The 19,147-nt window shown below is 42.3% G+C and overlaps 1 protein-coding gene across 1 annotated transcript; it reads left to right on the top strand.

Annotated features, from left to right (window-relative positions):
- Positions 1–4,361: 4,361 nt before the first annotated feature.
- Positions 4,362–7,206, top strand: LOC110495191 (potassium channel subfamily K member 15-like). Its single transcript, XM_021570509.2, has 2 exons — positions 4,362–4,649; positions 4,972–7,206. Exons 1-2 carry the CDS (start codon positions 4,367–4,369, stop codon positions 5,955–5,957), a joined length of 1,269 nt encoding a protein of 422 aa, XP_021426184.2. The 5' UTR covers positions 4,362–4,366; the 3' UTR covers positions 5,958–7,206.
- Positions 7,207–19,147: the final 11,941 nt, after the last annotated feature.

Genomic DNA, 19,147 nt, shown 5'->3' with positions numbered 1-19,147 from the left:
CCACTATAAGTATGTAATGATAACACATTCGGGTGTTGTTTCCCCTACGTCATTCTGTTGACATAGTTTGCATAGACATTAAACAGAGACGTACATGATACAAGAGTTAACCTTAATCCTAAATTATCAGTAGGCCTACAAATACTGTAGTACAGTTAAAAGTATTTCAGTATATACATATATATATTTTTTTAATAGCCAGACCCCTTTCATCTTTACATAAGTCTCATCTGATATATTAAGACCTTTACCCTGGTTTCCAGGGCAACCAGCTGCAGACCTGAGCCAGGTTAATGTCACCTACAGTACATCTTCTCCAGGCAACATCAGAGCCTAAAACTCCCTCTGGTGGCTGGCTGGCTGGTTGGCTGGCAGAGAGCAGGTAGGCCTGGGTACAGAAAGACTCCCTCTGGCTCCAGCTCCATCCATGGTTCATTATAGGCCACACACAGACAGTCCTTTGGTGAGGCTATTTGTGGAGGAAATGTACATTTACAAGAGACCAGATTAAAGAGGAGGGAATGCTGATTTGTTGCCAAAATCAAAAGAACACAATTTAGAGTGAGATTTAAATTCAATAAGTTGCATGTTTACAGGAAATGTATGCTTTATTTGAATGATATAATTGAATGATTGTGTGGCAATAAGTAGGCTAATATTGACATGATGAAACCCTTTTACTGATCACATCTATGTTCCTTGCTATTGACAAATATCTTACAAAACACTTTTCTAATTTCAGCCATAGCCTTCCCCACCCTTCCTCCCATAGAATCATAGGAAGTGCACTCCAATGATAAGTAACAATTAGCAGCCATGACTCAGGGCATCTGCACAGGCAGCTTGCAGTTGCACTGGTAGGGAGTTGTGGAGTTCAAGGGCTGACTTTATAGGGCACTTGTTAATACATTTATTTTATTTAGAATTCTATCTAAATTCCATCTGCAGTCCCCAAGGAAAGAAATGGGGCATATTAAAAACTATAATATAAATTAATAGCATTTAAAATATAACCTACATTCCATATTCACTGCTTGTTTCATGTCTATTCATATTTTAGACCAGATACATGATTTTGTGGTGTGATTTTTTTGTTGTTGAATACTTGGTCACAGTCATACCTTGTCACAGTCATCAGGTGCTGTGCCAGAGGATTGAAAGGTCCGTCAGGGCTCCCAAAAGGTGCTGTCCCAGAGGATTGAAAGTTCCACCAGGCCTCCCTATAACTGCTCTGCCCTAACAACCATGCATATTGACGCCACATGGACTGGAAAGGAGGATTGAAAGGTCCGTCAGGCCTCCCTAAAGATGCTGAAAGGTCTGTCATTCCTCCCGTTTGGTTTAAGCCTCAAAGCACTACTCACATTAGCTGTAAAGTTCAAGTCAGTGTATCCCTCTGGGGAAAAGAGCCAGTGCCTTTGACATTTTACCTTTATTTAACTAGGCAAGTCAGTTAAGAACAAATTCTTATTTTCAATGATGGCCTAGGAAGAGTGGGTTAACTGCCTGTCCAGGGGCAGAACTACAGTTTTGTACCTTGTCAGCTTGGGGGTTTGAACTTGCAACCTTCCGGTTACTAGTCCAACGCCCTGCCGCCCTAGGCTACCCTGCCGCCCTAGGCTACCCTGCCGCCCTAGGCTACCCTGCCGCCCTAGGCTACCCTGCCGCCCTAGGCTACCCTGCCGCCCTAGGCTACCCTGCCGCCCTAGGCTACCCTGCCGCCCTAGGCTACCCTGCCGCCCTAGGCTACCCTGCCGACATAAGCACAAGTAGACAGCTGAAATCCACCATTCACAGTGATCTGGATTCGGATATGAAAGTCAGTGGGTACTTTTTTACCATCATCCAAACCCCTACATCTTATGCATCCCACTTTACTCTTAATAATTCATCATAAAAGTTGTATTATGCGAACATGAAAGTCTCGGTACACTCAACTAACAACGCATCAGTTCTGCTACTGTGCAGTGACTTCTATCTTAATCATTTTCTATGCTGACATTTAGTAGTCTCTGTTATCAGTGTAAAGACAGCATCATGTTATTGGTTATATCATGGCTCATCTTCCATCGAAGGATGGAACATAGGCAGATGACTGGCCTGGTGCTTGATATCCTGGTCTTAATGTCTTCCTGTGAGAGTTAGCTTAGAGGCTGAGTCAAGCCGAACCAGAGCGGGATAGGAGCTTAGCAAATCAGATAAACACTATAAATACTCCTTCGGCATCAGCAGCCACAAAGCTATTAGGAGGGTTGGGGACTAATGCTCAAAGATCCTTTTTCTGTTTTTATAGAGAATCACAAACCAATATATTTCTTAATGCATATTATTCTTGTGAAACTTCAAAAACCTTTGTTTGATTGCATTATTTGTGTCTGACTTTAAAGCTGCTGTTGTATAACTGCTCTGCCCTAACAACCATGCATATTGACTGGAAAGGACTTTGGACATTGCCTATTAACTTATCTTTCAGGGATATAATCCATTTAAATAGTAATGATTGTTCTTATTCTATTTTTTCAGTAGAGAAAACAGCCACTCTCACTCTCTGCAATCTTACCATCTGGGTGGTAATGGATTTTGTTGGCACTGAGTAAAGCACAATATGGTATTTACTGTACTTCATATAGGACATAATAGCCCCGAATAGGCTTGAAAGGAGACAAACAATACACGTAGATTGTAATAACAGATGATCATGCTCTCGGTGGAGAAGAGGTAATAAACCTTCAGAATTTAGAGGGACTCTCCCCTCCCTCTGTCTCTGTCTGTATCTCTCCCTCTTTGCTCTTGCTTTCTCTCTCTCTCTCTCTCTCTCTCACACACACACACACACACACATGATACAGCCTTTAGCAATGATTCATTAACTTTATTATTAATGATGTTTATATTAATATAATTTAATATGGAAATGTAACATGGTATGCACAAAATCAATACAATAATACTAAACTTGTTACAAAATGACCAATTGACATTTGTATCACTGGTCTCTGTGTCTAATCAGACCCATGTAAATGTACCTCATGTCCTAGTCTTTGAGTATTTGAGCGCAATCATGACATTTAAGACTTGATGCTTTGGGTGTAATAAAATACTCACGTGGTTGGCTACCTTTATTTTCTCTCTCTCTCTGATTTAGTTAATGATGAAGGCTCTATTGATCCCTCTGGGACAAAGTGTGCTTTATAAAGGTCAACTCCACTACCAGCCCATGCTTCATCAGTCAGAGTAATACATTACCCAAGCGTTTTGTGAATACTTCACACATGTACGCTTCGCAAAGCAAAGTAATCAAGAGTCGATTTTGAAGAGGCCAGCTGTTTCTACAGTGCACCCCTCTCTCTCCAAAAAAACAAAAGAACAATAGTCTCTTTCACCAACTGAAGCCGTACAATTGACCATCTCTCACTGATTACAAACCAGTGTTCAGCACCATGGACAGGTCCAGCTCGCTGCACACAGTGGGGTATGACTTTTGATCAAGGCCACCAGTTTATTTCACCCATTTAGATTAAAATAAATGTTTATTTGAAATGATCTACATCGGGCTGACATAAGAAGTTGGATCGGTTAAAGATGGATGAGAGCAATGGCTAGAGGATCAAAAAGGCTACAGACAAAAAAGTCCAAGTGTGTCCTTCTTGGCCATTCGTTGTAAAAACTGTCTAAACTACCGGCCATCATTAGAGCTGAGGTTTAACCCAGTGTGTACCATGAAAAAACTGTTTGGCTAGCCATGGCCAGGTCAGGAAATTCTCCTAGTCTGGTCCTATCCATAAACGGTAATTTGACCGCAATATGCTTTAGTTCCAATGTGTGATAGAGTATCATCATTAAAGACTCGGATGAACACCAGTAAATAATGGCCATTCAGACTATAAGCTATGCCTGCACACCGGAACGCATACTGTAATGAGAACACATACCCCAAAGCCTATGGAATGTGCGTGCAGTGCCAGTGTAAAATATACGACAGGTACAATTACCTACACCGTAATACTATATAGGCATAGGACACTGATGAGTTATATCAATCAACTATGTAGGCCAGGCCCCATAACTGTTATGTGAATGGGGTGAATGTGCGCGCTTTGTTCAAATAGGGGAAAATTATGCAAAAAAAAAAAACGGTGTCTGTTTAATCACCTGAAGGGCCTAGCACTTTTCTTCAAGTAGCCTAAGATAATAACAGAGGGACAACAAGCAGCAAAACAGGTGTAGGGATCGTTCTTCATATAATTAGCAAGGCTGTGTTGGTCAAGGCTTGCATGACATAACTTGCGCGAACACCTGCTGTCTCTCTTCCTTAACACACACCCTCCCACCTCTCAGTGCCCACTCGAGTTCTTTCGGAGTGAGGATGAAGGCGCAGAACATTCGGACGCTTTCTCTCATCCTGTGTATGCTATCCTACCTGCTTGTGGGAGCCGCGGTGTTCGACGCCCTCGAATCAGAGACCGAGAACTCGAGGAAGAAGATCCTGGAACAGAAACGCAATGAGCTGAAGAAGAAGTACAGGTTTACCGATGACGACTACCGGGAGATCGAGAGAGTGGTTCTTCAGTCGGAGCCCCATCGCGCGGGGAGACAGTGGAAATTCGCGGGATCCTTTTACTTTGCTATCACCGTCCTCACAACGATAGGTGACTAATTTTGCTATGCCCTTTAGAAATATGTCCCAAGCAAGTCTTGGACTCTTTGTTTATGTGGTTTCTTTGCTCTGCAAGTGAAATCATCCATACAACAAATCTGTTTGAACATGTCCTCTACTCTTATGGCGCTTACCATGGTGCTGAAGCTGAATTCTTGTTGAAATTATTAGTGAAACCGGCAGTAATGATAATGCAGTTATGGGAATTGTGTTAAGGAGACTACTGTTCTTTGGGTTATTTAAAAAATGTACTGTGTGTGTGTTAATGTACACATATGATGTGTCTACAACTTTGAAATGATTCTGTTCTGCAGGTTATGGTCACGCTGCTCCAAGCACTGATGCTGGAAAGGTATTCTGCATGTTCTATGCAGTTCTGGGTATCCCTCTGACACTGGTCATGTTCCAGAGCATGGGGGAAAGGATCAACACGTTCGTCCGCTACCTCCTCTGCAGGCTCAAGCGATGCATGGGCTTACGGAAGACTGATGTGTCCATGGGGAACATGGTGCTGGTGGGCCTCCTGTCCTGCATGAGCACCCTCTGTGTCGGGGCAGCAGCCTTCTCCCACTTTGAGGGCTGGACTTTCTTCACTGCCTACTACTACTGTTTCATCACGCTCACCACCATCGGCTTTGGGGACTTTGTGGCCCTGCAGAAGAAGGAGGCCCTCCAGAGGAGGACTCCCTATGTGGCCTTTAGCTTCATGTACATCCTGGTGGGGCTGGCAGTGATCGGGGCTTTCCTGAACCTGGTGGTGCTACGCTTCCTCACCTACAGCACAGAGGAGGCAACCAGGAGCCTGGAGGTGGAGTGGGAGGAGCAAAAGCCAGCAGCGCCTAAGACGACAGGGGGTGGGGAGGTGGAGGCAGATGTGGAAGCATCAGTGTGGGACAGAGCTGATGGGATAGAACGGTTTGGAGCTGAGGATGGGAACAGTAGCCGCTGTAACCTCTCCCTGCTCATGGAGGGAGGCACCAGTCGTACCAATCTCATCTCCTCTCCATCTGAGGAGCGTAGAGAGACCCCTGGGGTCAGGGACTCTGCTAAGCATCCTGAGTCCCGCATCAGCGCCCTCTGCTCCTGTATGTGCTTCAGGTTGGTTGCCTGTGACAGCCCCTCTCCGGCCCACTGTGAGCACTCAGGCTGCCACAGCAACCCTGTCTTCTACAACTCCATCTCCTACAGGGTGGATGGAGCCTCCTGCAGCTCCAGGGGCACCTCAACCCAGTCCTTCCCCAGCCACGATGCCCTTTTTCTGGGGATGAGCAGCCTTCACACACGGAGGAAGTCAACATAGCTGCTTGGATTGTTGGGACTCACTCTGAACTAAAGTGGTCTTTGTTCTTATCTACACTACAGCCAGAGATGTTACTCTGATTCTCTGCAGGTGGAACAAATTGTGTATGCTTTCCCAAGAAGGTCACCTTTACATATTTTAGGTTGTGCTTCTGCACTATATATCCAAAGTATGTGGACATCCCTTCAAATAAGTGGATTCAACTATTTCAGCAATACCTGTTGCTGACAGGTGTATAAAAACGAGCACACACCCATGCATTCTCCATAGACAAACACTGACAGTGGAATGGTCTTACTGAAGAGCTCAGTGCCTTGAACATGGCACCGTAATAGGATGCCACCTTTCCAACAAGTCAGTTTGTCAAATTTCTGCCTTGCTAGAGCTGCCCTGGTCAACTGTAAGTGCTGTTATAGTGAAGTGGAAACATCTAGTAGCAACAACGGTTCAGCCGTGGAGTGGTAGGCCACACAGGCTCACAAAAAGGGACTGCAGTGTTGAAACGCATGCAGTGGTTCCTCCTTTAAAAGTTTGTACCGCGGGACTTAGAGGTACCCTGCGTCACGGCTTCACTGCTCCAGACCACCGCAAGGGGGAGTTAGAGCACTCATTACATTGTAGAATAATAGTGAAGACACCACAACTATGAAATAACACATGTGGAATCAGTTAAGAACAAATTCTTATTTACAAGGACAGCCTACTCCTTCCTCCCTGTTGGGGAATTGAACCCCGGTCTCCCGCGTGCTCTTCCCACACGACACAGGGTTTCTTTAGCAAAATAGCCCAGTACTGTACTGCCGACGTCACGTTGTACAGTTTCCTTTTTCGTTTTTCTCCGAATATAAACACCTTAATGTTAATCAGATTAATTAAGACAAATTTCTTAAAATCAATCCCATATACTATGCTTTTACAAAAAAGGTTTTAAATTCTCTGGTAATGCCAATATGGAAGACTATCAAATGCTTCTCAAAGATGCCTTCTGGTGGTCAAACTAGCACTAACTTGCATTAACACAACAAATGGCTTACAATTTGATAACGTGCCACAGAATGCTGCAGCAGCCTGCAAGGAGTGCTGCAGTGTGACGCAACTTTTAACGGAGGAACCACTGTAGAGGGTAAAAATCGCCTGTCCTTGATTGCAACACAATAACTGTTTGTTGGAAGCTTCATGAAATGGGTTTCCATGTCCGAGCAGCTGCACACATGCCTAAGATCACCATGCGCAATGCCAAGCATCGGCTGGAGTGGTGTAAAGCTTTCCGCTATTGGACTCAGGAGCAGTGGAAACACATTCTCTGGAGTGATTAATCGCGCTTCACCATCTGGCAGTCCGATGGAAGAATCTGGGTTTGGAGGATGCTAGGAGAACGCAACCCAATGCATAATAACAACTGTAAGGTTTGGTGGAATAATTGTCTGGGGCTGTTTTTTATGGTTTGGGCTAGGCCCCTTAGTTCCAGTGAAGTGAAATCTTACTGCTTCAGCATACATTGATATTCTAGACAATTCTGTGCTTCCAATTTTGTAACAACAGTTTGTGGAAGGCCCTTTCCTATTTCAGTATGACAATGCCCCCATGCACAAAGCAAGGTCCATACAGAAATAGTTTGTCGAGATCGGTGTGGAAGAACTTGACTGGCTTGCACAGAGCCCTGACCTTTGGGATGAATTGGAACACCGACTGTGAGTCAGGCCTAATTGCCCAACATCAGTGCCCGACCTCACTAATTATCTTGTGGCTGAATGGAAGCAAGTCCCTGCAGCAATGTTTCAACATCTAGTGGAAAGCCTTCCTAGAAGATTGAAGGCTGTTATAGCAGCAACGGGGAGACTAACTCCATATTAATGCCCATGATTTTGGAATGAGATGTTTGACGAACAGGTGTCCACATTCTTTTGACCATGTAGTTTGTAAATTTTTTCCCAGTCAATATGTAGCTTTTACGGATATCCTATTCTGCATTATATTTTTTAATTGCATTGTTTTCTATGACACAGATAAATCAATTATTTACTCAGGTATAGCGGTCTAAGGTACTGATTCGATTCCAGGCTGTATCACATCAGGCCGTGATTGGGAGTCATATAGGGTGGCACACAATTGGCCCAGCGTCGTCCGGGTTTGCCCAGGGAAGGCCGTCATTGTAAATAAGAATTTGTTCTTAACTGACTTGCCTAGTTAAATAAAGGTTAAATATGAAATAAAATGTACTACATCGTCAAACTGTTTCTTTTCTCTAAAGAAGCTCACCGCTTGTAGTATATGATTTCTTGACGAATGCACAAATGTTTAAAATATGGGCATTATGATGGAGGAAATGTTTTCCATACAAGAGGAAAACTTATGCCCCACAGACCTGCAATCATTTGCTATTAAGCAATAGCTTACATTGCATGTAAATTATAAAACAAATCTTTAAGTTTTGTATGAATAGACTTATCACCATCTGTACATTTCGTCCCCATAGTTTTGGAACTCTAGGTATAGACCACATCATGAGGATAGGAAACTAACGAGGGAGAGAGAGAGAGAGAGAGAGACAGACACAGGTGGGCCCACTGAACGTCTCAGACATTCCTCTATGATGTCACCTGTGGCCTGCAGCTTATTTCCAGTCTGTTATCATCAGCTGATTTGCACTCTCAGCTTAGGCTGATTCACTTGGTAACGTGTCCATCCCCAGCTCTCTGCAGTGGAAAACGTGCTGGAGAGGAACAGTGGGAGGAAGCTGAGATGTGAAAACTGACTGATTATTTCTGTATTGACTCTCTTGCATCTCTGACCAACTATACCAACTACATTTGAACACAAATAACTGCCACAACACATTAAGTATGCTGATAAGATCCCTTTCTTCAAAACAAATGGCCATAGTTTCTGCTCCAACTAGTGCAGATTCATGAGATGATCACAGGGCCTCTAGTGGCAGCAGGCTTTAAGGGCCTTTAGCCGACATCCACAGTTGTTTTGGTGGTGTTGGAGGTGGAACTGTGATAGAGCTGTCAAATGAGTCCTGGCATTATACCTAAATTGGCCATTGCCATTGGCTGGAATGTGAGATGTAATCTACACCTCGATTAGGTTGCTTAGTCCTATTGTTATGTAGTCATAGTGTAAAATTTGTGTTACTGTTCTTGTCCATTAGTGTTCTGTACTTTGTCTTGTTCTGTTTTGTGTGGACCGCAGGAAGAATCACTGCTGCTTCAACAGCTAACGGAGATAAGAATGAGTCATAAATCATAGAAATACAAATGATTTCATTTGATTTCAATTTGAGGATAATTATTTCTACTTTCTCGTTCTGAACTTCCGCGACTGGGATGGGTGTGGTTTTGTGGCAATGATCAAGGGTAGCTGCTCACCGATTTGACAGCTCCAACGCAGTTACACCTCTGACACCGCCAAAACATTAGCTACAGTATGAGGGTATCGGCTATCACCGGTTAAAGCTTACTGTATGCTTCCCAGTCGAAACAGTTTGCACATATGACAACATTCTGCAATGTTTTGGTTAGTTTTGATCTTCTTATTTTTTTCCCCCTGGCTGTTCGTGCACACAATTTTTTCTTCAGGCAAGTCGAAGTTCGGCAGCCAAAGTCTACACCCCTTCATTAGTGATTGGTCATCAGTACTACTCCCAGTGGGAGTGGGAACATGAAGTGTTTGTTGGTATTCAAGGAGAGATGACCAGTTTACATGCACATTTTTTCACTTGAGACACAGTATACTGCACCCAACATCTTAGTTAGTGTTGCAGATCAGGGGGTATGGTCAAGACGTTTACACAGATCAGACATGGACAGAGTTGGATTAGCTCGGTTTCAAGGGTGTTTATTTAAATAACAAAAAGGGAAGAGAGACCTCCACCGGGATACCATCGTCACGCTTCCACGGACACCACGCTTCCAGACAAACTAAACACCATCATTGCCTGCTTTGAGGATAATAAAGTGCCACCCACCGTTGCGGTCCTGGTTAGCAGGCCACGTCCCCCCCCTCTCCTTCTCCGTGGCTGACTTGCTGCTGGCCGAGATGGCATCCCTAGCCGTGTCCTTAAGAGCACGCACAGACCATCTGGCTGGTGTGTTTATGGACATATTCAATCGCACCCTATCCCGGTCTGTTGTCCCCACATGCTTCAAGATGGCTACCATTGTTCCTGTGCCCAAGAAGGCATAGATAACTGAACTAAATGACTACTTCCCCGTAGCACTCACTTCTGTCATCATGAAGTGCTTTGAGAGACGAGTCAAGGATCATATCACCTCCACCTCACCACTAGTTCCCTCCAAGCTCATCATCAAGCTGGAGGCTCTGAGTCTCAACCCCACCCTGTGCATTTGGGTCCTGGACTTTCTGACAGGTGCTCAGCTCACCAAAAAGAGACGGCTCTTTTGGCTCTCAAACGACTCTTTAAAATATATGTGTTTTGTGTCTTTTAAAGTCAAACAGTTTGCGATAGTTTGACTATGATTGGTGTTAAAACAATTCCAATTAAATGATTAAATGAAATCATACTCTACCTTAACCACAATGTATTTAAAAATGCATGGGTTTGTTATGAAAAATAATGCTATTAAACATTTGCATTTAAAGTATAACTTTTTAATGTATATAAACAACGTGCATATAAATCTAACACACTCAAAACGAATATAATCTGAACAGCATAATAGAATATTGCACCATATCAAATAAAAATAAATAACAATTTGCAAAACTGCAGCATCCCACAAATTCAAATAAATGTAAAAAAAGATGGATACTATTACACATGTGCATTTAAAGTATAACTTTTTTTATAAACAAAGTGCATATAAATGTAACAATTCAAAACGAATACAATCTGAACAACGTAATATATATAGAATATTGCACCATATCAAAGAAAAATAAATAATATGCAAAACTGCAGCATCCCACTTAAAACATTAAACTGGTCCCTCTTTTCTCTCTCTTCTTTATTGCCATGTTATAACCAGAAGCATACAGAAATGCTGACCATATTTTGCTTTTATGAGAGATTTGCATTCAGAAATGCAAGCTGCCTCACTTTCGAGGGGCTGATGCGGTTTCGTCTCTCAGTAATTATTTGTCCCGTTTTCGAGAAGACCCTCTCAGAGGGAACAGATTTGGCCACTATTCAGAGTCTCCCTGTCATGACTTTAGTAAGCCGTGGGTAGACAGAGTCCTTGTTCTTCCAACAGCTCAGAGGATCTGCAGATCTTAGGAGGACTTTCTGTTGGACACCCTATGTTCAGATAAATTAGTCCTGGCTGAAGAGCCCGTCGAAACCTGGCACGTCCAGTAGAGGGAGCATAGGGTGTCCATCAACTCTGTCACATGTCCTGTGGTTACATCTGCTTCTCTCTGGCAGCTGGCTGTGATTCGCTGCAGACCCTTACACAGGAGTATCATTTTTGAGGCTGTAACATAGCTGAAAAGAGAGAACAGTAACTTATTAGTCCAGTTTCATGTTTTGTCTACTGACACTACATTCTAATATACTGCTCATATACATATATAATACTGGATTAAATAATGATGTAGTAATAACTGCTTACTGTACCTCTCTCCACTGATCTGGACTCTGCACACCTCCTCCACCACCTCCCATTCCTCTTGGGTCAGAGCATCAACAGGTGCATTGACAACAGTCAGGGTAGAGATGATGGCATCCTTTGACTCAAGAAACCACTTCAACATATAAAATGTTAAATTCCACCTTGTAGTGCAGTCTTGTTTAGGCCTCAGCTCAGGCATCCCCATCTGGCGTTGTGTAGACTTTAGTTTTGCGGCACCTTCTGTGCTCCTGTGGAAATATTCCACAGCTGCTTTCACTTTGTCCACGGTGGGCTTCATCACCTTCAGAGCATCTCTTACAATCAGGTTGATTGTGTGGGCAAGACATGGCTCTTAGAGCCGACTCGTTTGTGACCGACCCATCACTAACACAGGCACCTTTCTCCCACTTTCGCTGCTGCCAAACTGAGCTGAGATACCGCTGCTAAACAGTGAGCGCAGTTGCACTTGTCCAAATCAATTCCAGTAATTAATTAGTTTATTATGCATTTACACTTCGCAACCCACCATTAACAGGTCCGTTGCAACCTATACTTTAAGAAAGGCTGCTTTAGGAAGTATGAGAGCACAGATGGTCACTTCGCCTATCCGAGTTTAGCTAGGAGCAAACCGAACCTATGTATGAGGCTGCCTTAACATTGGAGCTGATAGAGTACCCCCATATGAGTCATAATACCCATAAAACCTAGTGGTCAAACAAGTAAATGTTTCCAGTAATTTTTCCACTATTCATAGGAGATTTTAGAAACACCTAAAAAAAGGTCTGAGTTTGGTGTAGGCTTACTATGGCATGACGTTTTGATAACCGTGTAAATCTCTCTAGGGCAAGGTGACTTTTAACATGTTTAGCATGTTGTGTATTTAACCCTCTGTTCCCCCCCATGTCTTGTGTGGTATTGTTTGTTGTAAGTGCTTGTGCACATGTTGACTGGTGAGCGCTGGGTTTTGTACCCATGTTTGTTATTTTCTTGATGCCGTTGGATTTGGTATTAAACTGTTCTGGCTATTACCTAGTTCTGCTTTCCTGCGTTTGACTTCCCTGACACCAGTTACGCACCCCTTACACACACCCCCAAAATCAAATGCAAATTAGCTGCTAATGTGGCTTCATAAAGTACTACAATTGACATGATGATCTGGATGAGACTTCCAAATCTAGGTGAAGGTAAGAATATCTGGATTAACTATCTAATGTTAGCAGTGGTGTAAAGTACTTATGTAAAAATTATTTAAAGTACTACTTAAGTCTTTTTTTGTGTATCTGCACTTTACTATTTACATTTTTGACACCTTTTCTCTATACTTCACTACATTCCTAAAGAAAATAATGTACTTTTTACTCCATACATTTTCCATGACACTCGAAAGTACTCGTTACATTTACAATGTTTACAGGACAGGACAAGGGTCCAATTCACACACCTATCAAGAGAACATCCCTACTGCCTCTGATATAGCGGACTCACTAAACACAAAAGCTTCATTTGTAAATTATGTCTAAGTGTTGGAGTGTTCCGCATGCTATCCGTTAATTAAAAAAACAAGAAAATGGTGCAATCTGGGTTGCTAAATTTCTTTCAATTGACAATTCTGTCGACCACAAAGGGAAACCTAGCCGCGAGCTGCCCAGTGATGCGAGCCTACCAGACGAGCTAAATGTGTCTTATGCTCGCATCGCGGCAAGGAACACTGAGAGCACCAGCTGTTCTAACGTGTGATGACGCTCTCTTTGGCTGGTGTGAGCAAAACCTTTAAACAGGTCAACATTCACAAATCCGGGCGGCCAGACAGTTTACCATGACATGTACGCAAAGCATGCACGGACCAACTGGCAAGTGTCTTCAATTACATTTTCAACCTCTCCCTGACCGAATACCTACATGTTTCAAGCAGACTACCATAGTCCCTGTAACCAAGAAAGCGAAGGTAACCTGCCTAAATGATTACTGCCTCGTAGCACTCATGTCGGTAGCCATGAAGTGCTTTGAAAGGCTGGTCATGGCTCACATCAACACCATCATCCCGGAAAACCTAGTCCCACTCTAATTCGCATATCGCCCCAACAGGTCCACAGATGACGCAAACTCAATCACACTCCACACTGCTCTCACCTGGACAAAAGGAACACCTATGTGAGAATGCTGTTCATTGACTACACCTCAGAGTTCATCAACATAGTGCCCACAAAGCTCATCACTAAGCTAACGACCCTCGGACTAAACACCTCCCTCTGCAACTGGATCTTGGACTTCCCGATGGGCCATCCCCAGATGGTAAGGGTAGGCAACAACATATATGCCACACTGATCCTCAACACTGGGGCCCCTCAGGGGTGCGTGCTTAGTCCTGTACTCCCTGTTCACCCACGAAGTGTGGTGCCAGGACAAAAACCTCTCCCTCAATGTGAGAAAGACAAAGGAGCTGATCGTGGACTACATGAAAAGGCAGGCCGAACAGGCCCCCATTATTATCGACGGAGCTGTAGTGGAGAGTTTCAAGTTCCTTGGTGTCCACATCACCAACAAACTATCATGGTCTAAACACACCAAGACAGTTATGAAGATGGCACAACAACACCTTTTCCCCCCCAGGAGACTGAAAAGATTTGGAATGGGTCACCAGATCCTCAAAAAGTTATACAACTGCACCATCAAGAGCATCCTGACCAGTTGCATCACTGCCTGGTATGGCAATTGCTCGGCATCTGACAGAAAGTTGCTACAGAGGGTAATGCGTACAGCCCAGTACATCACTGGGGCCAAGCCTCCTGCCATCCAGGACCTATATTCTAGGCGGTGTCAAAGGAAGGCCCACAAAATTGTCAAAGACTCCAGTCACCCTATTTATAGACTGTTCTCTTTGCTACCGCACAGCAAGCGGTACCGGAGTGCCAAGTCTAGGACAAAAAGGCTCCTTATAACAGCTTCTAGCCCCAAGCCAAAAGACTGGTGAACAATTAATCAAATGGCCACCTGGACTTTTTACATTGATCCCCCCCCCCTTTTGTTTTTACACTGCTGCTACTCTGTGTTTATTATCTATGCATCGTCACTTTACCCCTACTGTACCTACATGTACAAATCACCTCAACTAACCTGTACCCCTGTATATAGCCTCATTATTGTTATTTTACTGTTACTTTTTAAAATTAATATATTTTTTAAACTTAAGTTTATTTAGTTAATATTTTTTAAACTCTACTTCTTGAGCTGCATTGTTGGTTAAGGGCTTGTAACTAAGCATTTCACCTGTTGTATTCGGCGCATGTGACAAATAACATTTAACTGTCTTGTGCAAGTTTTAAAATGACACAGTACCTGTTAGCAAAGGTGTCAGCTAGACATGACAGGCAGGAGCATGCAGGGATTTGTCGTCTTGCATGATGTCTACTTTGATGCTAATTAGCATTTTCGAATCTGAGAGTAAATAGAGCTGAATATATTGATAAAAGTCACCTTGTCCGATAGAGAGTTACCTGGTTATCAAAACTTCATGCCAGGGTAGGTGTACACGAAACACAGCCGTTATTTTAAGTGTTTCTAAAATTCCCTATGGGAAAAACGAATGGTGGAAAAACGATTGGAACCATTTCCCTGTTTGAACGTTTTATGAGTGTTATGACACCTACGGTGTGGGGCTCTATTGAATCTAGGCCTAAATACCAAATTAACCTTTGCTTGTTCATATTTCTAACACTAGAGGGCAACATTGGTCTAAAGATCAAGATTATGTCTGTCAATGGTACAGTGCTGCGTTCAGAAATGTTCTGTACCGTGGACAAGGAGATGGAGGTTGAAGTAAATTATTCTACACAAATCTTACAGAGCAATACAGGTAACACTACATCAACCTAGATGCTTTAATCTAGTTCCCAATGGGATCCCCCACTTTCTGCTCCCCTCTAATTCCTGTTGGTTTTCCCAAAACTGAGATATAACATAATTAATGAAATAAAGTGTGAAATGTGAACCTTTGACCCTAGAGAGTTTAACTCTGTTGTGCATTGACCAGACATTACTAATGCGCTGGCTGCGGCGCTAAACCCAAGTGTGTATTGTTAATGTAATTTCATGATTATAGGTTTGTTATGGTGATTGCATGACATAAACTACTGTTACAATTAGGTGTGCAATTACAAACTTTTAACACCAAATTATACAACTGAATTCATTTTCAGTAATGTGATTGTTTAGAGCAGACAACGACTGCAACAGTAATAAATACACAGTGAAAGGTCGCTGCTGATCATTTGATGTGAATGGGTACGAGACAGTGTCATTCATTAATAAATTAACTGGAGTTAAAGATTTACAATTCAATCAAGCTTTCAGAGTGCCTCTGAATCAATTATTTATTTATTTAACACAAATGTAGGTAGATATTTGCAAACAAACAGAATATGCCAGGCTAAACAATGAGAAAGGAAGATCAATATATCTGCATCTGTGTGTGGCATAACAAGATAAGTGTTTTGTAACTGATGAAAGCAATTAGCTAATTTACATAATGACTCAGTTAATATTGCAGATGCCGGTAACTGCCCAAAATAAAGGAAACACCAACATAAAGTGTCTTAATAGGGAGTTGGGTCACCACGAGCCAGAACAGCTTCAGTGTACCCTGGCATAGATTCTACAAGTGTCTGGAACTCTTTTGGAGGGATACCGTTCTTCCACGAGAAATTACATAATTTGGTGTTTTGTTGATGGTGGTGGAAAACACTGTCTCAGGAGCCGCTCCAGTATCTCCCATAAGTGTTCAATTGGGTTTAGATCAGGTGATTGAGACAGCAACGGCATATGGTTAACATTGTTTTCATGCTCATCAAACCATTCAGTGAACACTCATGCCCTGTGGATGGGGGCACTGTCATCCTATGGGGGAATAGCCATGGTAGTCAAAATAATGGCCAAAATCATGGCCTGTCTTTTTATACATGATCCTAAGCATGATGGGATGTTAATTGCTTAATTAGTGGTTCCTTTATTTAGTCAGTGACCTGTTAAATTGTCAGTGACCTGTTAAACTGTCAGTGACCTGTTAAACTGTCAGTGACCTGTTAAACTGTCAGTGACCTGTTAAACTGTCAGTGACCTGTTAAACTGTCAGTGACCTGTTAAATTGTCAGTGACGTGTTAAGTTGGTGTTCACTCCTATTCCTTGTGTCACTATTTATATCTTTTAATCACATTTTTATCTTATATTTAACTCTGCATTGTTGAAAAAGGACCCATAAGTAAGCCATTCGCGGTTAGTCAATACATGTTGTCTATGAAGCATGTAACCAATACAAATTTTTTTTCTGCATCTGGTGCCTCCTCACATTCATTGCTGTCTGTGTTCATGGCTGTTAGCTCAAAGGGATGGCACATATTTACATGGGCCAGTGAACAAATGCCTTAAAAGAACAGAAGGGTAATGGAAAGATCAAAAGGGTAATGATGAGTCAAAATTAAGTTGTCATTCAGTAGGAGTGCCTTAACATTACTCAAAGACACAACTTTGCATGAAGACTGTGTGCTTGTTTTGTTACTGAGTATCCCGTCCAGTGAGTGAGAGTCAGAGAGATCACACTGATCGTTATTGAATGACTAGGTTTAATGTCAGATTTGCCACTGCATGGTGTGTTCTTCTTATAATACATCATGGCCTTCAACACCTCAGGTGGGGCTGATTACTCGGTCTCTGGTGCACATCACATCATACCATTATTCTGTTCCCAATAATGTTTTATAAGGTTACACATCTCAGCCAGGCATAAATGCTCCATCGGTCTGCCATCAAGTTAGTGTTAAAACTTGTACAAATGCATATTTATTGTAACAAGGGAAATTGGGTGCTGATACACAGCCTAGACATCATTACCACCACACTCCAAAATGGTCCAGAAGACAGTGGATCCTATTGGTCCTATTTATCCATGTTTATACCTGGTGCTATCATGTGTGTCACGACTTCTGCCGAAGTCGATGCCTCTCCTTCTTCGGGTGGTGCTCGGTGGTAGACTGTCTTCTAGCCATCATTGATCAATTTCTCATTTTCCATTGGTTTTGTCTTGTCTTCCAACACACCTGGTTTCAATCCCATTCATTACCTGTTGTGTATTTTACCCTTTGTTTCCCATCATGTCTTTGTCAGAGATTGTTTTATGTTAAATTCGTGTTGTTTTGTATTTGGTGCGCGACGGGTCCTCGTACCCAATTTGTTTCATTTGTATTTATGGTTTTGTATTTATGTTTTGATTTATTAAATTACTCCATTTTACCAATTTAATTATCCTGTGCCTGACGTCCCTGCCACCTATACACACGATTGTGACAATGTGTCCATATTCTGATTGTGCCCACATTTTTTTAGACAGTTGTAGACATTTAAAAGACACATTGTGATTTGATTGTGATCAGATCTTATAAGTGTCAACAGACAAAATCAGGACAAGATCCGTACAAGATCAGAACAAAGAACGCATGTTAGAGGCAGCTATAAAAGGGGCTTGAGACTGCAGGAAATATCCAACCAAACAACTCAATATTTAACACTCTCTGATTCTATTGCTATTGTATCAAAGGACTGTCTTGTGTCTTGCTTGTTGTTTTTATGTAACACAGTAGATCTGGAGTGGCTTAAAGAGAAGGTGCATAATGGATTGTATTGCTTGATGTCACTTTGTGATTACAGAGAAAGAACCCTGTTCTCCACAGTCAGCCCTGTGACGCCTGCTCTACATTGAAGGCTTTTATAGAACTGGGTGATATTGGGGATTTAATGAGAGGGAATGGGAAACAGAGGTTCAACTAGAGTGCACCATGATTCTTTCTCAGGGTTAGAAGTTTGAGGGCTTTAATATTGCAAAAGGCAGAGTCGTGTTAAAGAGGCAGCATGCAAATAAACTCCACATGAAAACACAAACAAATTGAGCCAATGAGAACGGTAATGCTTTGTTTATGGAGGAATATCCATTTGCTGCTTACACAACGCATGCCTTGTGTACACATACTTAAGTATTTACAAGTAGACAAACTCCATAGCGGGATATTACAACATATTATATGTCCAACTGATTATGTAATTTATGCAACCTTTCTATAACCAGGCCTGTCAACTGGGAATATGTTCTCACTACATTGATGGCTTGGCCAAGAGGCTTCAAAGTACATCTGCATTTGGATGTGGCTCAGAAACATGCTCCGTTGGTTATTTGTTAAATATCTATGAATTATTGATATTATAGATGACTCAGACTGTATACTGTGATCTGTGGATTTCAGTCTTTATTTCACCGTAATCTATAACTCTCAGAGTTACCTATATGCAGTATGAGTTACGGTTGATTTACAAAACCCAGTCATACAACATCAGGGAAAGACGTCTTATCTAATTGCCATCAGGCTCTTTATGAAGGAAAGAGAAAACCTGAAATATTAATGAACTCCAAATAAATGTTGACTTGTACTTATTCAGACTGATTAAATGAAAAACATCAGGATTCAGGAAGAGAGGAGAGCTAGGAAAAAACAGATGTTAGCACAAGTTCATTGGTGGGCTAATTGCTCATTAGTTTTAATTTCCAGCCAATGTGGTGTTTCTGTATAGCAGCA

Source organism: Oncorhynchus mykiss, chromosome 17, assembly GCF_013265735.2.
Source record: "Oncorhynchus mykiss isolate Arlee chromosome 17, USDA_OmykA_1.1, whole genome shotgun sequence".
Classification (NCBI taxonomy): Eukaryota; Metazoa; Chordata; class Actinopteri; order Salmoniformes; family Salmonidae; genus Oncorhynchus; species Oncorhynchus mykiss.
Note: the sequence above shows the minus strand (reverse complement) of the source record. Positions and strands in the feature narration are given on the sequence as shown.

Excerpts from the sequence above, each read along its gene's own strand:
- LOC110495191 (XM_021570509.2), top strand. The coding sequence starts at position 4,367 with ATGAAGGCGCAGAACATTCGGACGCTTTCTCTCATCCTGTGTATGCTA. Across the intron at positions 4,650-4,971 it reads CACCGTCCTCACAACGATAG|GTTATGGTCACGCTGCTCCA; the intron begins GTGACTAATTTT and ends TCTGTTCTGCAG.